Raw genomic sequence first — 21,189 nt, forward strand, 5'->3', positions numbered from 1 at the left:
AATTGGGTTTAAAATCAGTCACCTTAAACACACAGTTAAAATAATGAAGATTCTAACTGTTTTTAGGGTCATTGTCATGTTGGAATGTAAACCTTTGGCCCAGTCTGAGGTCCTGAGCACTCTGGAGAAGGTTTTTGTCCAGGATATCCCTGTACTTGACCACATTCACCTTTCCCTCGATTTCAACCAGTCATCCTGTCCCTGCATCTGCAAAACACTCCCACAGGCCACTCTGCTATAAAGCAGTGATGGTTGAATTTCTACAACTTTCTCCCATCTCCTGACTGCATCGCTGGAGCTCAGCCCCAAGGATCTTTGGGCACTTCTTCCTCGATAGCTCAGTTTGGCAGAACTGCCAGGTCTAGGAAGGCTTCTGGTCAATTCTGTTGCTGAGCTCTTCAGACAGTTCTTTTCACCTCATGGTTCCCATTTGCTCTGACATGCATTGTGAGCTGTAAGGTCTTATATAGACAGGGTGTGGCTTTACTAATCGAGTCCAATCAGTATAATCAAACACAGCTGGACTCAAAATGAAGGTGTAGAACCATCTCAAGGACGATCAGAAGAAATTGACAGCAACTGAGTTAAATATATGAGTGTCACAGCAAAGGGTCTCAATACTTAGGACCATGTGATATTTCAGTTTTTCTTTTTTTTAATAAATCTGCAAAAATGTCAACAATTCAGTGTTTTTTATGTCAATATGGGATGCTGTGTGTACATTAATGAGGAAAAAAATGAACTTTTAGCAAATGCTGCAATATAAAAAGAGAGTGAAAATGTAAGGGGGTCTGAATACTTTCTGTACCCACTGTATATTAACCTTAATCAGAAAGACTGACACCTTGAACATTTCTATTATCTTATGTGGAAGGAATGCGCGGCAGGAGCAGCTCAGCGGAACCCTGTCCAGCATCAGCAACAGGCCAATGGAAGAGCTCCAGTCCAAATTCAAATGTTTTTATTTGTATAGTCTTTTATGCAATCCTTATGGTCATAAGTCAGTGTTATATGTGCATGAATCTCATACACAGCTCCAAAAACTGCTAGAATATGACATTCACAATTGAGAGAGAAATATCTGCAGGAATAAGAGTGGACCACAAGCAGTCTAATGGAGAGAGGTGACAACAAGATGGATAATGAGAGACCCTACTGTGGAAACAATCATCTTTAAGCTTTAAATTTTCATTACATTTTTTACATTAAATCCATTTATCAGATGATCAGATGTGGACTTACAATCAGTACTTACAGGGATAGTCCTCTGGAGACACTCAGTCTGCTGAGGGATACAGTGGTAGTAAGTGGGGTTTGAACCTGTGACTGTGCTGTGGTCTTCTGGCTCACCTTTGATTAGATTAATTCTGTGGGATGGCTGCTTTATGATAAGAAAACGAGCAAGTCTCCAGGGGACTGTCCCTGTACTACTGGTGTGGATAAGGGCATCTGATGTAAAAATGTATGCATGTGGCTGGCTAACCGGGCAGGATTTTCATTATGGAATGACGTAGCAGAACCTGTAGTGTTAGAATGTGGCTGATTTACCTTCCGTTCTGAAGTCTCCCTCTCTCCTCCTTGCGGCTTCACACTGCGTATGTGTGAGTGACAGCAGGGCTTCAGGGGACTGTTATGCCTGTGAATGTTGCCAGTCAGAGATTTTTGTGGGCAGGACATTAAATGACATTGTGAATTGAGTATTGTACTGTCATTACAATGAATAAAACCCAAACCCAAGGATGTGGTATATAGAAGCATGATCAATAATCATCGAATATTTTGCATTTATGTTTAGGTGCATTGCGCTCTGGGGCTTAAAGAAAGTGCCTTTTCAGAATCCCCCTCATTTCTACATCATTAATACAGGACCAAGACCCCAAATAATAAATAAATCACTTTTAAGGTCACGTCACATGACTCCAATACATAGGTACAGTGCATTCTCATGTGGCCACGGTGTGCCGAAGACAATAAACGTTTCTTGAAATAAATAGGTTCTATGTGCAGTGTAGAAACAATTAACAATAAACCTATATTCAGAAGTATATATACATTATTTTATTGTGCAAATAGGGTAAGTTGAGGTTATGAGCTTTGTGGTTATGTGACAGTGTGGTGCTGGTGTGAGGTGGTCCGAGTCTCAGGCCCCGCTTGGTGTAGATGTTCTGTAGGTAGGGATGCTCTGCACTAGCTCTCGGCAGAGCTTTGTGGTGTAAGGCGGTGCTGTTTCCATTCTAGACCAATATGCATCCGGCGAGGATGTGAGGTCCTCTGTGATGTGACTCCTAGGGAGCTCCTGACTCCTCACTTTCTCCACCGCAGCATTGAAGATGATGATGATGATGATGATGGGGGTGTGTTCTCCTCTTCTCTTCCTGAAGTCCACTACCAGTTTCTTGGTTGAGGGTGAGGTTGTTGTCCTGGTACCACTGTGTCAGGGTGCTGACTACCTCCCTGTACACCGGCTCATCGCTGTCGGTGATGAGACCCAGCACCGGCTATGAAATATATAAAACAATAAATAAACCATTACAAATATTGTCAGGCACAGCATGTGCCTACAAGCCAGAAGGGACAGGAAATGAAACGACAAGATGAGTCACGACCCCACCCCACCCTCACGTTTAAACAAAAAGGTTTACACAATCACTTCCAAGGTCAAGTTGACACAAAATGTTCCCTTTCTGAAGAAACATCATCAACCCGGGGTCTCAAAGATACAACTTGACCATAACACTGAAGAGCCCAACCTTTAGAGCCCAATAGTTACATTTACCAGATGCTCTATTTCAGAGCGACTTACAGTCAGTAGTTACAGGGACAGTCCTCCTGGAGACACTCAGGGCTAAGTGTCTTGCCCAGGGACACCAAAGGTAGTAAGTGGGGATTTTCTTCCATCATATTGTCCCTCAGCTCCAGTGACCTCACAGCAAGCCGCCCCACTTCCGACATCTTGCATAATGAAGGGAACTAGTTCACAGGTTTTTATCAATTGCATGCATGTGGTTAAACAAGAGCGAGAGCGAGAGACCCGACCTGGTCTCAGAGCCAGGCTGTAAGAAGCAAATGCTCAACTTTATAAAGAGTTACGCAGACTCCCGATGGGGCAGTGAAAGATCATCAGAATGCATGTTTCTGAAGTTTACTGGGTTGGAAGTACAATGCTTCAATGTGGAATGCTACATTGAGTGCACGGCAAAGTACATGTGAGCTTTCCAGATGGACACGGAGAAAGTCACCCTGTCATTGCCAAGCAAGGACCTCTGTGGCTGTGGCACTGTTGCCTTGGCAACTGGGCATGCATTAAAATAGTTGTAAATAAAGCAGGTTTTCAAAGCCTTGGAGCTGAACTCAACATGCCATCAGTGTTACATCGGCCAGGCATGGATGCTCAGAAACAAAGAATCATTGATTTGTCCAGAAAGCACAATGTGTCTGATTAGTTCACTATGAATAAGTTGGACTGACAAAAATGCATTTGTGTGATTTTACCATAAATTCATGAAACATGTGGTAAATAAGCGTTACTAAATGTGACCAGCTGGTGTCAGTATAACAGCATTTTATTTTAACCTTCAGATTCCGTTCGCCTGAAACTCACCTGGATGAGAGCTGCAAAACAATCCTCCCTTTCCTCAGCCCCCCTGAGTGTCTTCTTCGTTCCTATCACTCTTCATCTCAAACACTGAAATCCAAGACCTGCTCTTCATTTACTGACCATTCACCTCCTAGAATCAGAATCCGATTCCCCTTGAAATGGCCTCTAATTACCTGTCATTCCCGGCTTTCTCGCTCTTTCTTTTTCCTTGGCAGCCTTGCTGGCTCTGCCCATTTTCTCTTACTTTATCTACCCTCCGCCTGTACTGGGTTTTGCCCTGCGGACAGGCCAGGTGTGAGAATGGATTGTGAGTTCAGGGTAATCAATCAATCGATAACCCCCCCCACACCTCTTTTTACAAACAATACAGTCAGCGGGAATGGGGCTATTTATACCACATTCATTAAATGCGGTGGTAGTAGCCTAGTGGGTAACACACTCGCCTATGAACCAGAAGACCCGGGTTCAAATCCCACTTACTACCATTGTGTCCCTGAGCAAGACACTTAACCCTAAGTTGCTCCAGGGAGACTGTCCCTGTAAATACTGATTGTAAGTCGCTCTGGATAAGGGCGTCTGATAAATGCCATAAATGTACATGTAAATGCTGCACAATTTATTTCAAGCCACACATACTGCAGGACCACAGTATGAAGAATCTGCGAGAAAAAGGAACAGACTTATTTACTCCCTCTGTTGACAACTTGGAAGGATATGAGCGAAATGAGCACAGTTAAAGAAAAGGAGCTAAAGAAGAAAATGCGTGAAGTAAATAAACGCACTGCCAGCAACTGTCTCTCCCGTTATCACCTTTTCTCCTCAGCCCTGTCCTGCTGCTCATTCGCTCATCTTTGCTTGCTCGTCTAAAAAATGCATGAGGTCCTGTCATTTCTACTGAGCTCTGGGGCAAATTAGCACTGTGTCAGCAAGCTGAAGAATTAAGATTTTGTTCTTCCTTTTTGCTCTTTTTGTGGTGGTGGGTGGAGTCAAATACCCTTTTCAATCTGACATACGTCCCCATCTAGGGGTATAGAATATGAACAGCCAAGGGAATAGACACAGCCAAGTCCAATAATAGCGCGTTCATTTACAGTGCAGGCAAATTAATTTGACCAACAAATAAAGCAAATAAAAGACCAGCGCTAGACATCAACCAACAAACCAAACCAAAGACCAGCACTAGACAACAACAAACCAAACCAAAGACCAGCACTAGACAACAACAAACCAAACCAAAGACTGTCACACAAACCGGGATCAGAACAAGAGAGACGTGTAGGAGGAGACGAGAAACCTCAGTGCGGCGGGACGCAGGGAGGCAGGTAAGTTCCTCCACATTAATCTGCAAACGCGGACGCCGTGAGCCGCAACACCACACTGATGTTGTCATTCGCGTTTTTATGACACAAGACAGGGCAGAACAGGGCGACAGGAAGGAGTTCGGGAATCAGGAGAACATAGAGGACAGGTACGGTCTTACTGGGGTTGAGGATTTCGGGGCCGAGTCAGATGACGTGCATCCTTCAATGACTGAGCAGTTGGCAGATGCTCTCTAGCCTAATTTATAGGGGTCACGTTACCTCGTTTCCGTGTTACTCCCGGTCACATGATGGAATCATGTGACAGTACCCCCCCCCTCCAGGGCCGACCCCCGACGGCCCCAGAGCGGTGGCGGTACGCTGCCGGTACTCAGTCACCAGAGAAGGGTCCAGGATGAAACGACTCAGGATCCAAGACCGTTCTTCTGGTCCATAGCTGGTCCAATGCACCAGGTACTGGACCCCCCGACCTCTGCGTCGAGAGGCAATAATGCGCTCCACCGTGTATGCGGGTCCCCCGTCGACGATGTATGGCGGTGGCGGATCCGGAGCTGGAGTATGAAGCGAGGATGTGACAAAGGGTTTTAGTTTGCAGACATGAAAAACCGGCGAATGGCAGGAGGGAGTTGGAGACAGTAGGTGAGGGGGTTGATCCGGTTGAGGATCCGGAACGGCCCGATGTATCGAGGGGACAGTTTGTGTGACTCAGTCCTGAGACGCAGGTCTTGGGTGGATAGCCACTGTAGCGTCTGCATAGGATCACAGATGGTTGATCTTCAAAGAACCTTTTAACCTTTTACATTTACATACCAATTACAAACCTGGACCCTCAACCTGATCGTCCCGTCTTCCCCCACTGTCACAAATGTAGCGTCTGCGTAGGATCACAGATGGTTGATCTTCAAAGAACCTTTTAACCTTTGACATTTACATACAAATTACAAACCTGGACCCTCAGCCTGATCGTCCCGTCTTCCCCCACTGTCACAAACAAGATGCTAAACAGACTGGGTCTGCAAACTGCTCATGGTGGTTCCAAGCTTCAAAGAATTCCATAAAGACCTCCTGCCTGGCCCTACCTTTGCAATACACAATCACGCACACACTTAAACGCATTGTCTGTATCTTGTGCTAGGAATATGTGATTATAAGTGGATCCCGTATATGCACGCGTTGTGTGTACGTTCCCTTGTATGAATTATACTAGTTACAACTTCCTAGTGTGCATTAGGTAAACTCTAATTACCTATAATTAAGTGTATAAGTGTATTTCCACTTTCCTACTTCCTAAAGGTCCCTTTCTTGGTGTCAGAAGGAACTTCTCTTTACTACTGGAACAGTGATGCATACCATGTGATCACAAAATACATCATACAATTTCTATAAGGTAGAAATTGTAACTGCAACGAACTACAGTTTCTCTCTGGGCCAGCCATAAAAATTCCGGTCAGTCGTAAACCCAGACAAAGGGAACTTCTCCCGCCAAAATGTCACACTTGTGATTGGCTATTCAGGCCACATGATGGGCGTGCCAGAAAGCATCAAAAAGAGCGTCACACAGGCACGCAGGCTCAGAACTTCTCTTCTTCCTCCCGAGACACTTTTTCAACACTTTGTTACTCTTTGGCAAAATTTACCTTCAAGGAGAACTTCCAGTGCCAGACCTAAGGATCGAGGATCGTGACCCTACCGCATCAGGACTCCCTTGCATGAAACAAGGACCAATGCAAGTAACTATTTAGATGCACGTTTAAACCCCTTTTTAAGGTGAACTTAAGAATTCTCTGACGATTCTCATTAGGCTGTGGTTAATTGATGTGTAATACTGCCACTCTCTTTTCATCACTTTCCTTTACCCTGTATGTATATGTTTGTCTAATTGTTGTATGTTAGCTATAGCCGTGTTTATTAAATTCTTTAAATTCACAATCGTTTGTTTCTGTGTGCTGCTCACAGCTGAGTCACTGAACGTTGACCTTTTAAGCTACATGCTAAATTACTGCTAGCACGCAGAGTGGGAAAGCTACCTTTCCTGGCAAGAGGGGGGATAATCGTTCCCAGAATTGATAAATAATTATATTATCTGCTCCGTGGACGGACAGATCAAGTAATTGTAACATTAATTCTGCTACAGTTTATCCCCAAATCTAGTCTAAATGTTTATTATTAATTATAACCAGTTATAATTATTTTAGATATTTCCCTCTTGAGCTAATTCGTTCCACACCACACTCTCTGTCCCACTCGGAAGCGCAGTCGCCGGCGGTCGTGCTGGGTGGTCATCCTTCATGAGGCGGCAAGGAGGGCTGACCGCGCAGATTTCCAGGCCTTTCGGCAACTGCGGATCATCTGACGGGCCGAGGGGACCCCACCTGCGGGCACCTGGTGAGTGAAGATGGGGGGCTGATATCCATGGCAGATCTCAAAGGGGCTATGGCCGGTGGCGGAGGAGACTTGCAGGTTGTGTGCCAGCTCCGCCCAAAGGAGAAACCCGGGCCAGGTGCATTGGTGTTCCGACGCAAAGCACCGCAGGTATCGTCCCAGCTGTTGGTTGGCCCTCCCCACCTGACCATTGGTCTGGGGATGGTAGCCAGAGGAGAGGCTGCAGGTTGATCCAATGAGGCGACAGAACGTCTTCCACACAGCTGAGGCGAATTGGGGTCCCCGATCAGAGACGATGTCCTGGGGGAACCCATGAAGGCGGACCACGTGTTGAAGCACGAGGTCAGCGGTTGTGGCAGAGGAGAAGTGATTCACTATGGTCAGGATGGTGGTCATACCATTAGCCTCAGGGAGACCAGTGATGAAGTCCAAGGCAAGGTGGGTCCAGGGGCGATGAGGACTGGGAAGAGGACGCAGGGGCCCAGCAGCCGGAGTGTTGGGAATCTTGGCCTGGGCACAGACGTCGCAGGCATCAACGTAGGCCTGTACGTCCCGTCGTACCGAAGGCCACCAGAATGCCCGGCGAATGAAGGAGAGGGTCCATTGGCGTCCTGGATGGCCTGAGAGCACGGAGGAATGGCCCCAATGCAGTACATCGGGCCGGCAGGTATTTGGGACGTACAGGCACCCTGGTGGGGTGTTAGCTGGGCCAGGGTCGGACACCTGGGCAGCCCGGACCTTCGTCTCGAGGGACCACCGGAGAGTGTCCAGGATGCGATGAGGAGGAAGAATGGGTTCGGGGTCGGAGGATGGTGAGTCTGGGGCATGTTGACGTGAAAGAGCATCGACTTTTTGATTTTTGGACCCGGGACGGTAGGCGAGTTGAAAGTTTGCTCGAAAAGATTGCTCGAAAAATAAACCCACCTCGCCTGGTGGGGGATTGAGTTGTTTGGTGGCTTTGATTGATGAGATTTTGGTGATCGGTCCAGACCAGAAAGGGGGTGTCACTGCCTTGTAGCCAGTGCCGCCACTCCTCGAGGGCCCACCTGACTGCCAGCAGCTCACGGTCCCCAACCCCATATCGTCGCTGTGCAGGGGTGAACTTCCGCGAGAAGAAGCAACACGGGTGCAATTTCCGGTCCAGACCGTGTTGAGAGAGGACTGCGCCAGCACCCACCTCTGACGCGTCCACTTCTACAACAAACGGAAGGGAAGGATCTGGGTGTTGAAGAATGGGGGCAGTGGTAAAATGACGACACAAGGATTTAAAAGCTTGAATGGCCTCAGGGGTTAGGTGGAACGGACGTGATGAAGGTTTGGTGAGAGCAGTGAGGGGTGCTGCGACTGTACTGTAGCCACGGATGAACCCACGATAGAAATTCGCAAACCCAAGAAACCGTTGCAGTTGTTTCAGCGTCGTGGGTAGGGGCCACGATGCCACTGCTTCCAACTTCTTGGGCTCCATGGCCACACCCTGGGACGAGATGGTAAAGCCCAGGAACGTGGTGGAGTGCTGGTGGAAGGCGCATTTCTCCAGCTTACAATACAGTCGATGGGCGAGCAATCTCTTCAGTACTGCTCTCACGTGTTGAATATGAGATTCCAGGTTGGGCGAGTAGATGACCACCACCATCATCCAGGTAGGCATACACCCACCGTCCCAGCATGTCCTGGAGAGCATCGTTGATGAACTGCTGGAAGACGGCGGGTGCATTGCACAGACCAAAGGGGATGACCTGAGATTCAAAGTGACCAGTGGGGGTGATGAAGGCTGTCTTCCACTCGTGGCCCTCTCGGATGCGAATCAGGTTGTAGGCCGACCTGAGATCCAGCTTTGTGAAGTACTTTGCTCCCGTGAGGGCGTCGAGGGCGGTGTTGGAGAGGGGTAATGGCGTTCGGTTTTTGATAGTGATTTTGTTGAGTCCACGATAATCCACACATGGTCACAGACCACCATCCTTCTTGGTCACGAAGAAGAACCCTGCCGCGGCCGTGGAAGTCGAGGGGCGGATGGTGCCATTCTGGTGCCATGGCCAGTTGCTCTGCTTTCGAGAGGGAGTAGAGATGTCCTTTCGGGGGATTGGTTCCCGGTAGCAGGTCAATGGCCATGTCGCCTGGTCGATGGGGAGGCTGCTGGGCAGCTTGTCCTGGGGGAACCCATGAAGGCGGACCACGTGTTGAAGCACGAGTTCAGCGGTTGTGGCAGAGGAGAAGTGATCCACTATGGTCAGGATGGTGGTCATAGCATTAGCCTCAGGGAGACCGGTGATGAAGTCCAAGGCGAGGTGGGTCCAGGGGCGATGAGGACTGGGAAGAGGACGCAGGGGCCCAGCAGCCAGAGTGTTGGGAATCTTGGCCTGGGCACAGACGTCGCAGGCATCAACGTAGGCCTGTACGTCCCGTCGTACCGAAGGCTGTCTTCCACTCGTGGCCCTCTCGGATGCGAATCAGGTTGTAGGCCGACCTGAGATCCAGCTTTGTGAAGTACTTTGCTCCCGTGAGGGCGTCGAGGGCGGTGTTGGAGAGGGGTAATGGCGTTCGGTTTTTGATAGTGATTTTGTTGAGTCCACGATAATCCACACATGGTCGCAGACCACCATCCTTCTTGGTCACGAAGAAGAACCCTGCCGCAGCCGGGGAAGTCGAGGGGCGGATGGTGCCATTCTGGTGCCATGGCCAGTTGCTCTGCTTTCGAGAGGGAGTAGAGATGTCCTTTCGGGGGAGTGGTTCCCGGTAGCAGGTCAATGGCCATGTCGCCTGGTCGATGGGGAGGCTGCTGGGCAGCTTTGGTTGGGCTGAAGACGGCGGCTAGGTCATGATAGCAGGAGGGGACATGGTCTAATACAGGACGGTTCGGTTCTGGGTTCGAGGAGGCAGACGGGGAGGGCTGTGGCAGAAGGCAATGGCGATGACAGTGCGCACCCCACTCCAACACCACGCCCGATGACCAGGAAAGGTGGGGTTCATGGAGGGACAGCCAGGGGAACCCAAGGAGGAGGACTGGTGAGGTGATAATATTGGTCACTAAAAACTGAATTTTCTCCACATGCGAGTCGAGCCGGAGTTGAAGAGGGACCGTGCGGTGAATGATGGTTCCTGAGGAGACCGGATGACCATCCACGGAGGTGATTGTGAGAGGACTTGTGAGGAGTTCCAGGGGAATGTGATGTTGTCGGACGAAGGAGCGGTCTATGAAATTTCCAGCCGCCCCGGAATCCACTAAGGCTGTGGTGGAGATGACTCGCTGATTCCATTCCAGGACGGCCGGGAGAGTGAGTCGGGAGGTCTCCGTGAACGCAGACGGCGTAAGCCGCAACACCACACTGATGTCGTTCGCGTTTTAAGACACAAGACAGGGCAGAACAGGGCGACAGGAAGGAGTTTGGGACTCAGGAGAACATAGAGGACAGGTACGGTCTTACTGGGGTTGAGGATTTCAGGGCCGAGTCAGATGACGTGCGTCCTTCAATGACTGAGCAGTTGGCAGCTCTTCTCTAGCCTAATTTATAGGGGTCACGTTACCTCGTGTCCGTGTTACTCCCGGTCACATGATGGAATCATGTGACAAAGACCAGCACTAGACAACAACCAACAAACCAATCCAAAGACCAGCGCTAGACAAAAACCAAGACATCAAAACCAAAGACCAGCGCTAGACAACAACCAACAAACCAAAGACCAGCACTAGACAACAACCAACAAACCAAACCAACAACTCAAGTACTTAAAAGGGAAACAGACACATGTACACACACACAACAGATAACACAAAACCACTAAGCACAGCACATGGTGCACACAGTGAAATTTGTCCTTTGCATTTAACCCATCACCCTGAGTGAGCAGTGGGCAGCCATGACAGGCACCCGGGGAGCAGTGTGTGGGGATGGTGCTTTGTTCAGTGGCAGATCAGGATTTGAACCGGCAACCTTCTGATTACGGGACCGCTTCCTTAACCGCTAGGCCACCACTGCCGCATATTGTATATTTTGACATTTGCTCTGGCATCCTGTTGGGTTTTTGTACTGATTGTAGAGATTAGAGTTTTATACTGTGACACTGAAAGAATGCTAAAGGTTAATGGTGACTTTTGGGTGTCTTTAAAAGTCCATGAAGTGGTCAGGCAGGGCTGTGCTTTGGAGTTTTGGTAGAACCTTGTTTGAGGAATTGTTATGAGGAATGACTGTGAGTTGTTAGCATGTGCAAAGTTGCAGTCCTGCTTGGGAGCTGGCTGGGTGAAGCTACAGACCACAGTTTAATAATCCGAGAATATTTTAAGTGAATGAGGAAAATTGATCACATGTTACGTCCTTTAGGCCGTAGAATGGCTTGGGGTGCTCTGTTTTGTGCGTGTTCTCTTTTAGGCTGTCTGCTGGGGGAGGAGATTTGGATTTATAGCTCCACCCACCAATTCCCTCGTCCACTGGCAGCCAATCAATGCACAGGACAGAGAACTACTTCCAGCCACCATTCGGGGCTCATTGTTGTGGAGCCGGAGGAGGAGGAAGCGAGAGGAGAGTTTTGCCATTGGAGTTTTGGATAGAGTTATTAGAGTTGGATAAGCCTTTGTTGTGTGTGTTAGTGATTAGTCTGGTTAGTTGTGGCTTTGTTGTGTAGTTGTTTTGTCTCTCCTTTCATGGTGTGTTGTCCTCCTGTGAATTGTGTAGTTGTTGTATATAGAACTTTTGGTTTGGTTTGTTGTTCACTGCTCACTGTAAATAAAAGCACAATATTTCACTTGGGTTTGGTATCTGTGTCTTCCCACTGCACATATTCCCCTCGTTTGTTGTCGCGTCTCCTGACCCCTAGACAGGGACGTGACACACATTTATGGGTGGGCTCAAGGAAATGCATGTGCTACAAAGTGGTAAAGAAGGTCTTTATTGATATTACTGATGTGCAGTTCTGCATTTGCATTGCTTTATTTTCTGCCTGGAGTTATGACCTTGAGAGAAGCCAAGCTGCTTGAGAAATTGCCATTTATATTTTGACAAGGTGCACTGTTTTACAGATCAGGATTCCCACTTCTGACATCAAGATTTCATTTAGTTGAAGGAAGCAGAAGCTTCAAATCCTGAACCATGAAAGTGTTTGTCATTGTTATGCACACTCTGCATTTAACAGCCATGAACGTGAAGTTATTATTTGTCACATTTGACACACCACAGCACAGCACCTCTACATTTAACCAATTCCCTGAGGGAGCAATGGGCAGCAATGAAAGTTTTGAACCTGTAAACCTTCGCTAATGAGTGCCTCTCTTTACCCACTAGGCCGCTGGAACTTTCCCCTATAGCAAGGCACCGTCCCCACACCTTGCTGCCTGGGCACATTTCCCTAAGGGTGATGGGTTAATTGCAGAGGACACATTTTGTATTCTGTATGATGTAGTGAAGGCTTTGCTTCTCTCTTTAAGCCAGATGTGGGCCATAAGTGCATTTCTTCTTCTTTAAGTAAGACTATTGCCTTGCCTGATATTGTACTTTTGCTATTTTGAGCACATAAGTGCATTCGCATAAATGCGAGCACATAAGTGCATACTTGAGAGGTTCACTCATACCACACTGCATAACATGGCAATGAGAAGCTTTCTGAAACATAATTATTATACATTTAAACATTTTTGACTAAAATGATATTTTATTTCAGTCATAGGAGAACATTTGAGGCATTTATCAGATGCCCTTATCCAGAGCACTGACCGTGACCATTACAGGGACAGTCCCCTGGAGACACTCAGGGTTAAGTGTCTTGCTCAGGCACACAATGGTAGTAAGTGGGGTTTGAACCTGGGATTTTGTGCTGTTCTGGTTCATAGGCAAGTTTGAACTACCACCCATTTTAATTAAACTGATGTGAAAGATACTTGTGAGAAACAGGCAGAGCAGGCAGGAACACAAAAACCCAGCATCATTACATATATGTTTATAATTGGTAGTAGATTTGGCAGAAGACAGAGATGGCAGTTTGATCCAGAAGACATTTCAGAAACACTTCAGAACACTTCAGTTCTTTATTTAGATTATCAATGATCTGTGGTGGACTTTGTGGACACCTGGACACAGCCTAAATGAATATAGGTTACAAAATGAAAAAAAGACAAAAGTAATATCTTGAATTGTTAATAAGCAACAAATAATTATTTCTGTGGCACTCAAAATGTTTTGTCATTTTGAAATTGGACTGTTTTAAATTATATATATATATTTTTAGGAAAATTGTAAGTAGTCATTTGTCACAAGGGAAGGAACAGGCACCAGCACACAACCTGAGGGTGAAAAGTCGGGTTTTAATAACGAAACAAAAACAGCATGATGGCCGGGAATATAGAGACGGGACATAAAGAAAAATAAAGATAAATCAAAATGCAATTTAACAGTAGTTTCACAACGCTAAAGAACCGATGTGGACATCAGGACCAGGTCCTCTCAGCCTGCTTCTCCCGGCTAGTCCAGGTGAGCTTAGGGGTGCCACATTAATATGGTATAGTTAATATTCCTCCGATATAATTTAGTCAGTTTTGTGTTTTTCTGACTTAAAAAATCAATTTAACCTCCCCCACATCTTAACACCCACATGGGCTTGCCTTACTCATGTAGATCCCTTCTCAACAATATCACATGGATACGGATTTATCTTTCAACACAGGCCACCCAGATACTGGTTCAGTCTTTAGTAATCTCACGACTGGATTACTGTAACTCCCTTCTAGCTGGTCTACCTCCGAGTGCCATCTGGCCTCTACAACTAATACAGAAAGCAGCCACACCTTCCCGAATTCTATCACACCGCCCCACTGGCTCCCAGTAGCTGCCCTACTGCCATCAGATTCAAAATACTGATGCTGGCCTACAAAGCCAAACATGGGGTTTCACCATCCTACCTCACAGCCCTCATTTTACCTCACACAGCACCTCCAGTACTGCTCGCCTGCTCCCTCCACTGCTGAAGGTACGAGGAAGACCCTCATCTAGACAATTATATAGGTGGTGGAATGAACTTTCCCTCGAGGTCAGAACAGCACTGTCAATGAGAATCTTCAAACGGCAGCTCAAGACCTTCCTCTTTAGAGAATATTTAGACTAACTTGCAACTATTATTTAGTCTGACTTATGGAAGAAAAACTTCATGGTTTGAGTCCTAGTGAACCAGAAATGATTACTTGATTGATGGTAACATGAAAGCACGTTGTAAGTCACTCTGGAAAATGCCACAAATGTAAATATAATGTGCTGCCATGTCATCGTACTGGAGACCTTCCGGCTTTGATTAGATTCTAATCGTTTTTGCACGTTGACAAACTGACCTTGTGCAGTTTTGTTTGTTTTTGAGACTGGAATAAAGGAATATAGTCTCTCTCTCTCTCTCTCTCTCTCTCTCTCTCACACACACACACACACACACACACACCTATCATACAGACACACACACACACACACACTTATTCCTAAATTCCTCTCTTTCCATCTCTTCTTTTGCTACACATCCTTTCTTCCTCTCCTCTCGTTCCTGCCAGATCTCAGTTGCTGATGAGAGGGAAATGACTGCAGGTTTGTCTCGTGGGCGCAGCCGACGACTGTGATGCCATGACATGCATTTCTGATGTCATCCCCCCATCGATTCACTTCTGCTCAGGAGGCTGAGATCCTTCATGGATGTTAATCTCTCGCGCGTGTCGCACGTTGTCTGTTTTTTTACACAGTTATCCTTCCCTCTGATCCTCTCTCTTCCTCTCTCTGCCTCTCTCTCTCTCTCTCCCCCTCTCTCCTCCTCCCTCTCTCCCCCTGTCCCTCTCTCTCTGGCTCCCAGTGTGTGCGCGCCATCGTGCTGCACGCGCCCGGACTTTATTCTGGATTAAAACAAGGTCAAGCACGCGCAGAGGTACGTAGCACTTTTATTATTTAAAGAAAGTTATTCCAGATCAACCAGAATTCATTTGATATAATACACGATAATAAATACAAACAGTGAACGAGGATGGAATTAAAAGAGATGAATAAATAATCACTGACTGTGTAATATTCTGAGCCCTCCTGGAGATACGCAGGGGTCCGAACCCCCGGATCCGGTACCGGGCAGTGCGGATCGATGGGGAATTCATTGATTTTATTATTTTTTTTTATTTCTACACTGGTCGACTTAAGGTGTGAAGTGCGTGAAGCCACGTGGTTCTCCAGCCTTGATTTATGGATGCAATAATTCAAATAGTTGAGTTCATTAGAGGTGATGAAAGGTGGCCGTCTGCTTAGGAACGTGACAGTGCCTGAATTCCTGATGATCTCACTCCAGGGATGAAGCAGGCTTCTTTATGGAACATTTTGGAAATGTTTTTCATTTAATGGTGATTTTTAATATGGACGGTCAGTGAAGGGTTTCAGAAGCTCATCATTATCTCCCCTTTCATCCTCTCTTCCCCCTTCTCCTGTGATCACTGTGCCGGTTTAGGATTTAGAGTCCGGCCGTGTGGCTCTGCTGCTTTAGCATGTGCGGCGTGGACGCGGAGCTGGATGACGGGGGTGGAGGATGACAGGGACCAGGAGGACGAGTTCGTCCTCGCCGAGGGAGCCCGCATGCTGCCGCCTCCCGTGGCCCACTGCGAGGGCGGCGCCTGGGGGGCCGGAGGAGTCGCTGTGGCTGCCTGGCGTCGGGCGCCGGCCTGCTGCTGTGGAACGTGGCCCTGGCCGCGACCTGCCTGCTCCTGCTGGCGGCCGTGTTTGCCCTGGTGCTCCTGCCTGCCCTGCTCCTGCTCTACGCCGGCTTCCTCTGCCACTCGCGGGTGATGCATCCATCCATCAAACAGGCAACATTAAAACATTCAGAATGGTGCTGATGCTGATGCTTTTTCTCCTGATGCACTACAATTGATAATTAATAACTCAATTCGCTCACATTTATTGCACTCTGAACAATTGAAACATTAACATTTAAGTATGCTGTCTTGGACACACTGCAAAGGATAATTTTTAAAATAAAAACAATAAAACGTCAGCTTAATAAATGATACATGCTATAAATACAATTTTTTTTGTAAAAGGATATGAGACTTTGATTAAAATTAACTCTCGTTTTTTTTCTAATTTAGCAAATCAAAAAATTCTGTTTATGTGAAAAGGGCATTAAAAGAATAGAATTAAAATGCTACAGCTCACAAACAGGGATAAATGGATCATTCACCAACTTCGGTGATGCTGTAGTGGACATGTGTGGGGTTGTACAGCACAGAGGGAAACAGACTTTTTTATAAAGGCTCTAGATGTTCGAACGTGTGGAATATGTTTATTTTATTCCCTATTTGTCTAAATCATTAGGCCATAACAAGTGATTGACAGCTCAGGGGGTTTTCCTATCTGACATAAAGCAGAAGCCCAGGAGAGAGCCTGTCACACACCGCTTCCTCTTGATACACACACACACACACACACACACACACACACACTAACCACTAATCCAGTTTCTCCTCTACAACAGGTTCTGGCCTCACCTTCCACAATCTGCCATTACCTTGACGACAACAGTTGTTCCGCCCTCATCATCCTGGGCTTTGTGATGATGTCACCTCTTGTGGTGGTGGCCGCAGCGACCTTCTGTGGCCTCCTCCGCCACCTACGACTCCTCTGGTTCTTCCAGCCAATCTCAGGCGCCTGGTACCAAGGCCGGGGGTTATGCTGGAGAGAAGATTTGCGTGCCTGGGTCTGATGACGTGACAGACGTGTCAAAGGTCACAGAGCTCAGGCAGAGGTTCAATATTGTATTTTAACACACTCCATAATTATAGCGTAGTGCCATCCACAGACTGGTCAAGGTAACCAGGCGTATTTCCAGCTCACCTCACCTCAACCGGCCAGTTTTCCCATCGCTGGGTGATTGGTGGGAGAACACAGTTCCTCCTACTTAATTATATCTGATGCATGCCGATGCTCAATCGAGTCAAATTGCAGATGGTGCATGCAACTTATCAACAAAAACAGCGTCAGTGTTTGATTCCAGACTTCAGGATGCTGAATAGGTATTCCAGAAAGTTCCAGAAAGATGTGGCATACAGTACAGATGCTGTGAGTTGTGAACAGTACCTTACATTATTCTTTTTTTGTTATTTTTTCTTTTTGGAAGGTGCAATAATTGAGCAATTTATGTTTTTCTCCCCCTGGTTAAGTAATTGACACTGGGCAAATTGTTATTAAATATTTTTTTATTATTGTGTATTCTTAAAACATTGTGTATTCAAATGTGTTTCTAAGGAGTGTGTTAATATTTTTGGGCCCTATTTTGACAATCTGATGCATAGCAGCGAGCAGAAAGCTCAAACAACATTTATGATTGGGTCCATATCCCCAGTAATTAAAAAAAGGGAACTGTTGTCCCAAGTTTCTTTATTTTACTTTACTTAGTTTCTTAATTATCTTGAGGAGGGTTTCAGACATAAGATATAATGAACCGATCAGAATGGCACATACATCATTTTAAAAAGTAGGGGTGCAAGATTTAGGGCGAATTGCTATTATGATGCTATTACACAAGAACAAAACAGGGTCCATAGCCTGGCCAAAGCTAGCAGAATTTTCTCCATGATGTATAATCAACACAAGCACCACACACCCACACATTTCTAAAATGTACAGCTTAAATATAGTTTAATAATGTAGCCCTGACTTATAATATAAGATTATTTACACTGCCTCTGCCTGCCTTCACTGGCTCCAGAAATTCACAAAACCAATGGTAAACAGTGGGAAAGGTGGGAAAATGTGCCTTAGATTGTCAAAATAGAGCCCATTCAATGAATAAGTAATGCATATTTATTTATTTATGTATGTCCATATATAGAACTTTGTAAAACATGGAAGTAATTTTTGCTCAACTGTTGTGCCAGGTTTACAGTAGTATAAAGGCCACTTGGTTTTGAACACTTCATACCCAGTGGATGAACTTAAATCTTAAGTGACCGTGACACATTTGCTTGCCTTTGAAATAGCTGGATGGCAGCATTAGCTTTTGAGATGAAGGCCACATTACTCAGTATAATTGTCTGTGGTTTATAATGCTGTCTGTGGTGCTTTTTTCTTTATATTATTTGAAAACGATAATAAGTGTGAAGAAGATGTCAGGAAATATGTTCCGTTATCAGAGAGCCAGTAGAGTCCCCTCCTGATGAGCAGTTAAAGAAGTATAATATAACAACAGCGACTAGACTTTCAGTCGATGTAAAGTGCTTCGGTACAAAAAACGTTTGTAGAAAATGAACAGTAGAAACAGCAGGAATGAAAAGCATTTAACGGAAGAGTGCAATCTTATGTGACCTTTTTCTTGTTCTAAATGTCACTGTTTTAGTAGACATTCATTGGCCTGCGAGGGGGAGATTAGCTGTAATTTGGTAGTTGAAAATGTCTGTAAATGATTAATTTGTTTCTTACGCCAAATTGCTTTTATCCCTGGGTAGGATCCTTCAGTCACACACACCCACACACACACACACACACACACACACACACACACACGAATGACATGTTTAGAATGAATGATTAACTTTACAGCTGTTATTTCTGAGACCATCGTAGCATTTCTACGTCTTATTTATTAAAATGTCACTATTAGAGAATAAACCACACAATGAACGCAGACTCTGTTGTTGCTTATACTACTATTGAGGGCCAATTTAAAGAACCACTTATAATTAATCAAGATGATTGAGGTTAAATGCAATTCAAAATGTCTTATCACGAAAAACTATAAAATAGTCATCACAATGCAATTTTGTTGGCAAAGAAAGTGGGCACTTGATCACAACACCCCCTTCCGCCCCAGGAAAGGTTCATGTTTCTTCCCTGCAGAACCTATTTACTGCCTCTCAGCTGTTAGTGAAATTGCAGATTTCTTGCCTCTCAGTAAATCCATTAAAGATATCAGGCAAGCTTACACGCTTTCCAATTATGAACAGAGCTCAAATAAGAATGATACATAAATATCTTGTCAGGTTTTTTTTTTGTCCCGTAATGGGGTAGGCTAATGGATTTCACTGATGGATTCCTCAATTATCAGATATGCTGAAGGAGACTGGCACAGGCTGCATTACGCTAGTGGTTCGCCATGCGCGTTGGAAGTGGTTCAGTGGCTGCTGTTACGCACTGCTCATTTTGAAAGGACATTCTGGTGACCATTTAAGTACAGTCTGTGATGGAGACTTGTGATGGTCCCCTAATGCATTTGCTGGTGAAGTGGCGCGGATGAGATCGTACAGAGAACGGCGTTTGTTCCTGCAATTTGTGCAGACAAATAAATAAATAAGTCTGACAATACATACAGTTCTGGAGAAAAAAACAGGACTGATTTAAAAATTGCTGTTCTATTTTTATGACAGCCGTTTTCACCAAATCTCACCAAAGGATTTAGAAACCACTGTGGACTTAATGATCCAGTTTTTTGTATTTTGTTTATCAATGGTTTATAATGACTTGTTTTGCATTATGTAATATTATTATATTGTTCAATCTAATAAAGTTTGAGCCACTTGGAACTGACCAATAGTTTAGGCATAAGAACATGGTATATAAGTTATATTTTACACAGTCATACACAAGTCCATCAATTGAAAATTAAGTGTGAAATATATTATTGGTACAGTTTTCCAGAGTTGTATGCATGGAGACTGAAACTTTTTACATGAAATGAGGATCTGGCTTGAATGGATTACATAATGCGGGGAAACGGCCAGAGAACCGGAAAATGCATGGGAAACATCTCTGTTATAATGTATTCCGCCATGATAATGTGCCCCACCTTCAACTACCCCATACTGATGTCACCATGACGACTGAGAGCCGTTGGGCTTTGCACTGGTAACAAAATGAAATGAAAAGAAGCAGAACATTTCTGGTAATGATGGTAATGATTATTAGCAGCACGGAAAACCTCGGTTGTGGAGAGGTCTGTGGTGTTATGTCGGGCAGGGTCAAGCGCTCACACATGAACACAGGGAGGAGACAAAGTATGAAACAAAGCACAGAACCATTAAACTTATCTGGAAAGATATTATTTCTGTAAAGTAATAAATAAGTGAACGACAACCACAATGAGAGGGTCAAATGAAGTCAACTGAACTGTGATGAAAAAGTAAAAAACATTCATTATCAAGACTAAAATAATTAACTAAACAAAGATGTCAACATAATCATCATGTATTATGACACTGTAGATAAAAAAACCTATAATGGTGCCTTGAGTGGAGCTTGGAGCTCTTTGAACGTGCCCTGCCCCAGACTCCTAAACCAGCATCCTTCATCAGCTCCGAAACGCACTCACATATCACAGTGCAAAATGCAGATATACAGGGAGCCATAAATACGTTTTACTGCACGTGTCTTCTCCAGCTTCCAAACAGAATGCAAATGTACTGCACCATCTGCAGGGCATTCACGTTTAATGGCATTTAGCATCTCCAGAGTATTCCATTTGGTTGGAAAGTGAAACATGACAGATTTGTTTTGGTTGTTTTAGATCTGAGGGTGTGTGCAGCTGCCTCCACGAATAATACAAAGTTCCCTTTCTTCACTTAGTTCACTTTTTACATGATTCCTTTGTACCTAAAAATTCCTTTTGTGTGTAGGTGACAAAGAAAGTGACTAAGAGCAGATATTCCATGCTGAAGGAGTTCACATTAAAAGAGACCAAGGTGATATAGAGACACTTAACACTTAAATGTTTCAGATCGTCTTGATTGAATTATGACCTTTGACTCCAAAATCTTCATTTAGATTTTTAAGACATTCAAAGAGGACTTACTGTTTGTTGGATCATGCAGAACCTAAGTACGTCTCAGCTTGAGGTCACAACTGACGGCCAACAGTCTCCTTCAGGAGTTTTTGGTAAAGAACATGAATTCATGGCTGGCTCAGA

The 21,189-nt window shown here is 45.4% G+C and overlaps 1 protein-coding gene across 1 annotated transcript; it reads left to right on the forward strand.

Moving 5' to 3' along the window:
• Window positions 1-15,781: 15,781 nt before the first annotated feature.
• LOC114801185 (transmembrane protein 88) lies at window positions 15,782-17,499 on the forward strand. Its single transcript, XM_074933660.1, is given in 4 exon segments — window positions 15,782-15,810; window positions 15,812-15,912; window positions 15,915-16,075; window positions 16,768-17,499. Coding segments are annotated over 4 exon segments (519 nt in total). The 3' UTR covers window positions 16,996-17,499.
• Window positions 17,500-21,189: the final 3,690 nt, after the last annotated feature.

Source organism: Denticeps clupeoides, chromosome 12, assembly GCF_900700375.1.
Source record: "Denticeps clupeoides chromosome 12, fDenClu1.1, whole genome shotgun sequence".
In the NCBI taxonomy this organism is placed as follows: Eukaryota; Metazoa; Chordata; class Actinopteri; order Clupeiformes; family Denticipitidae; genus Denticeps; species Denticeps clupeoides.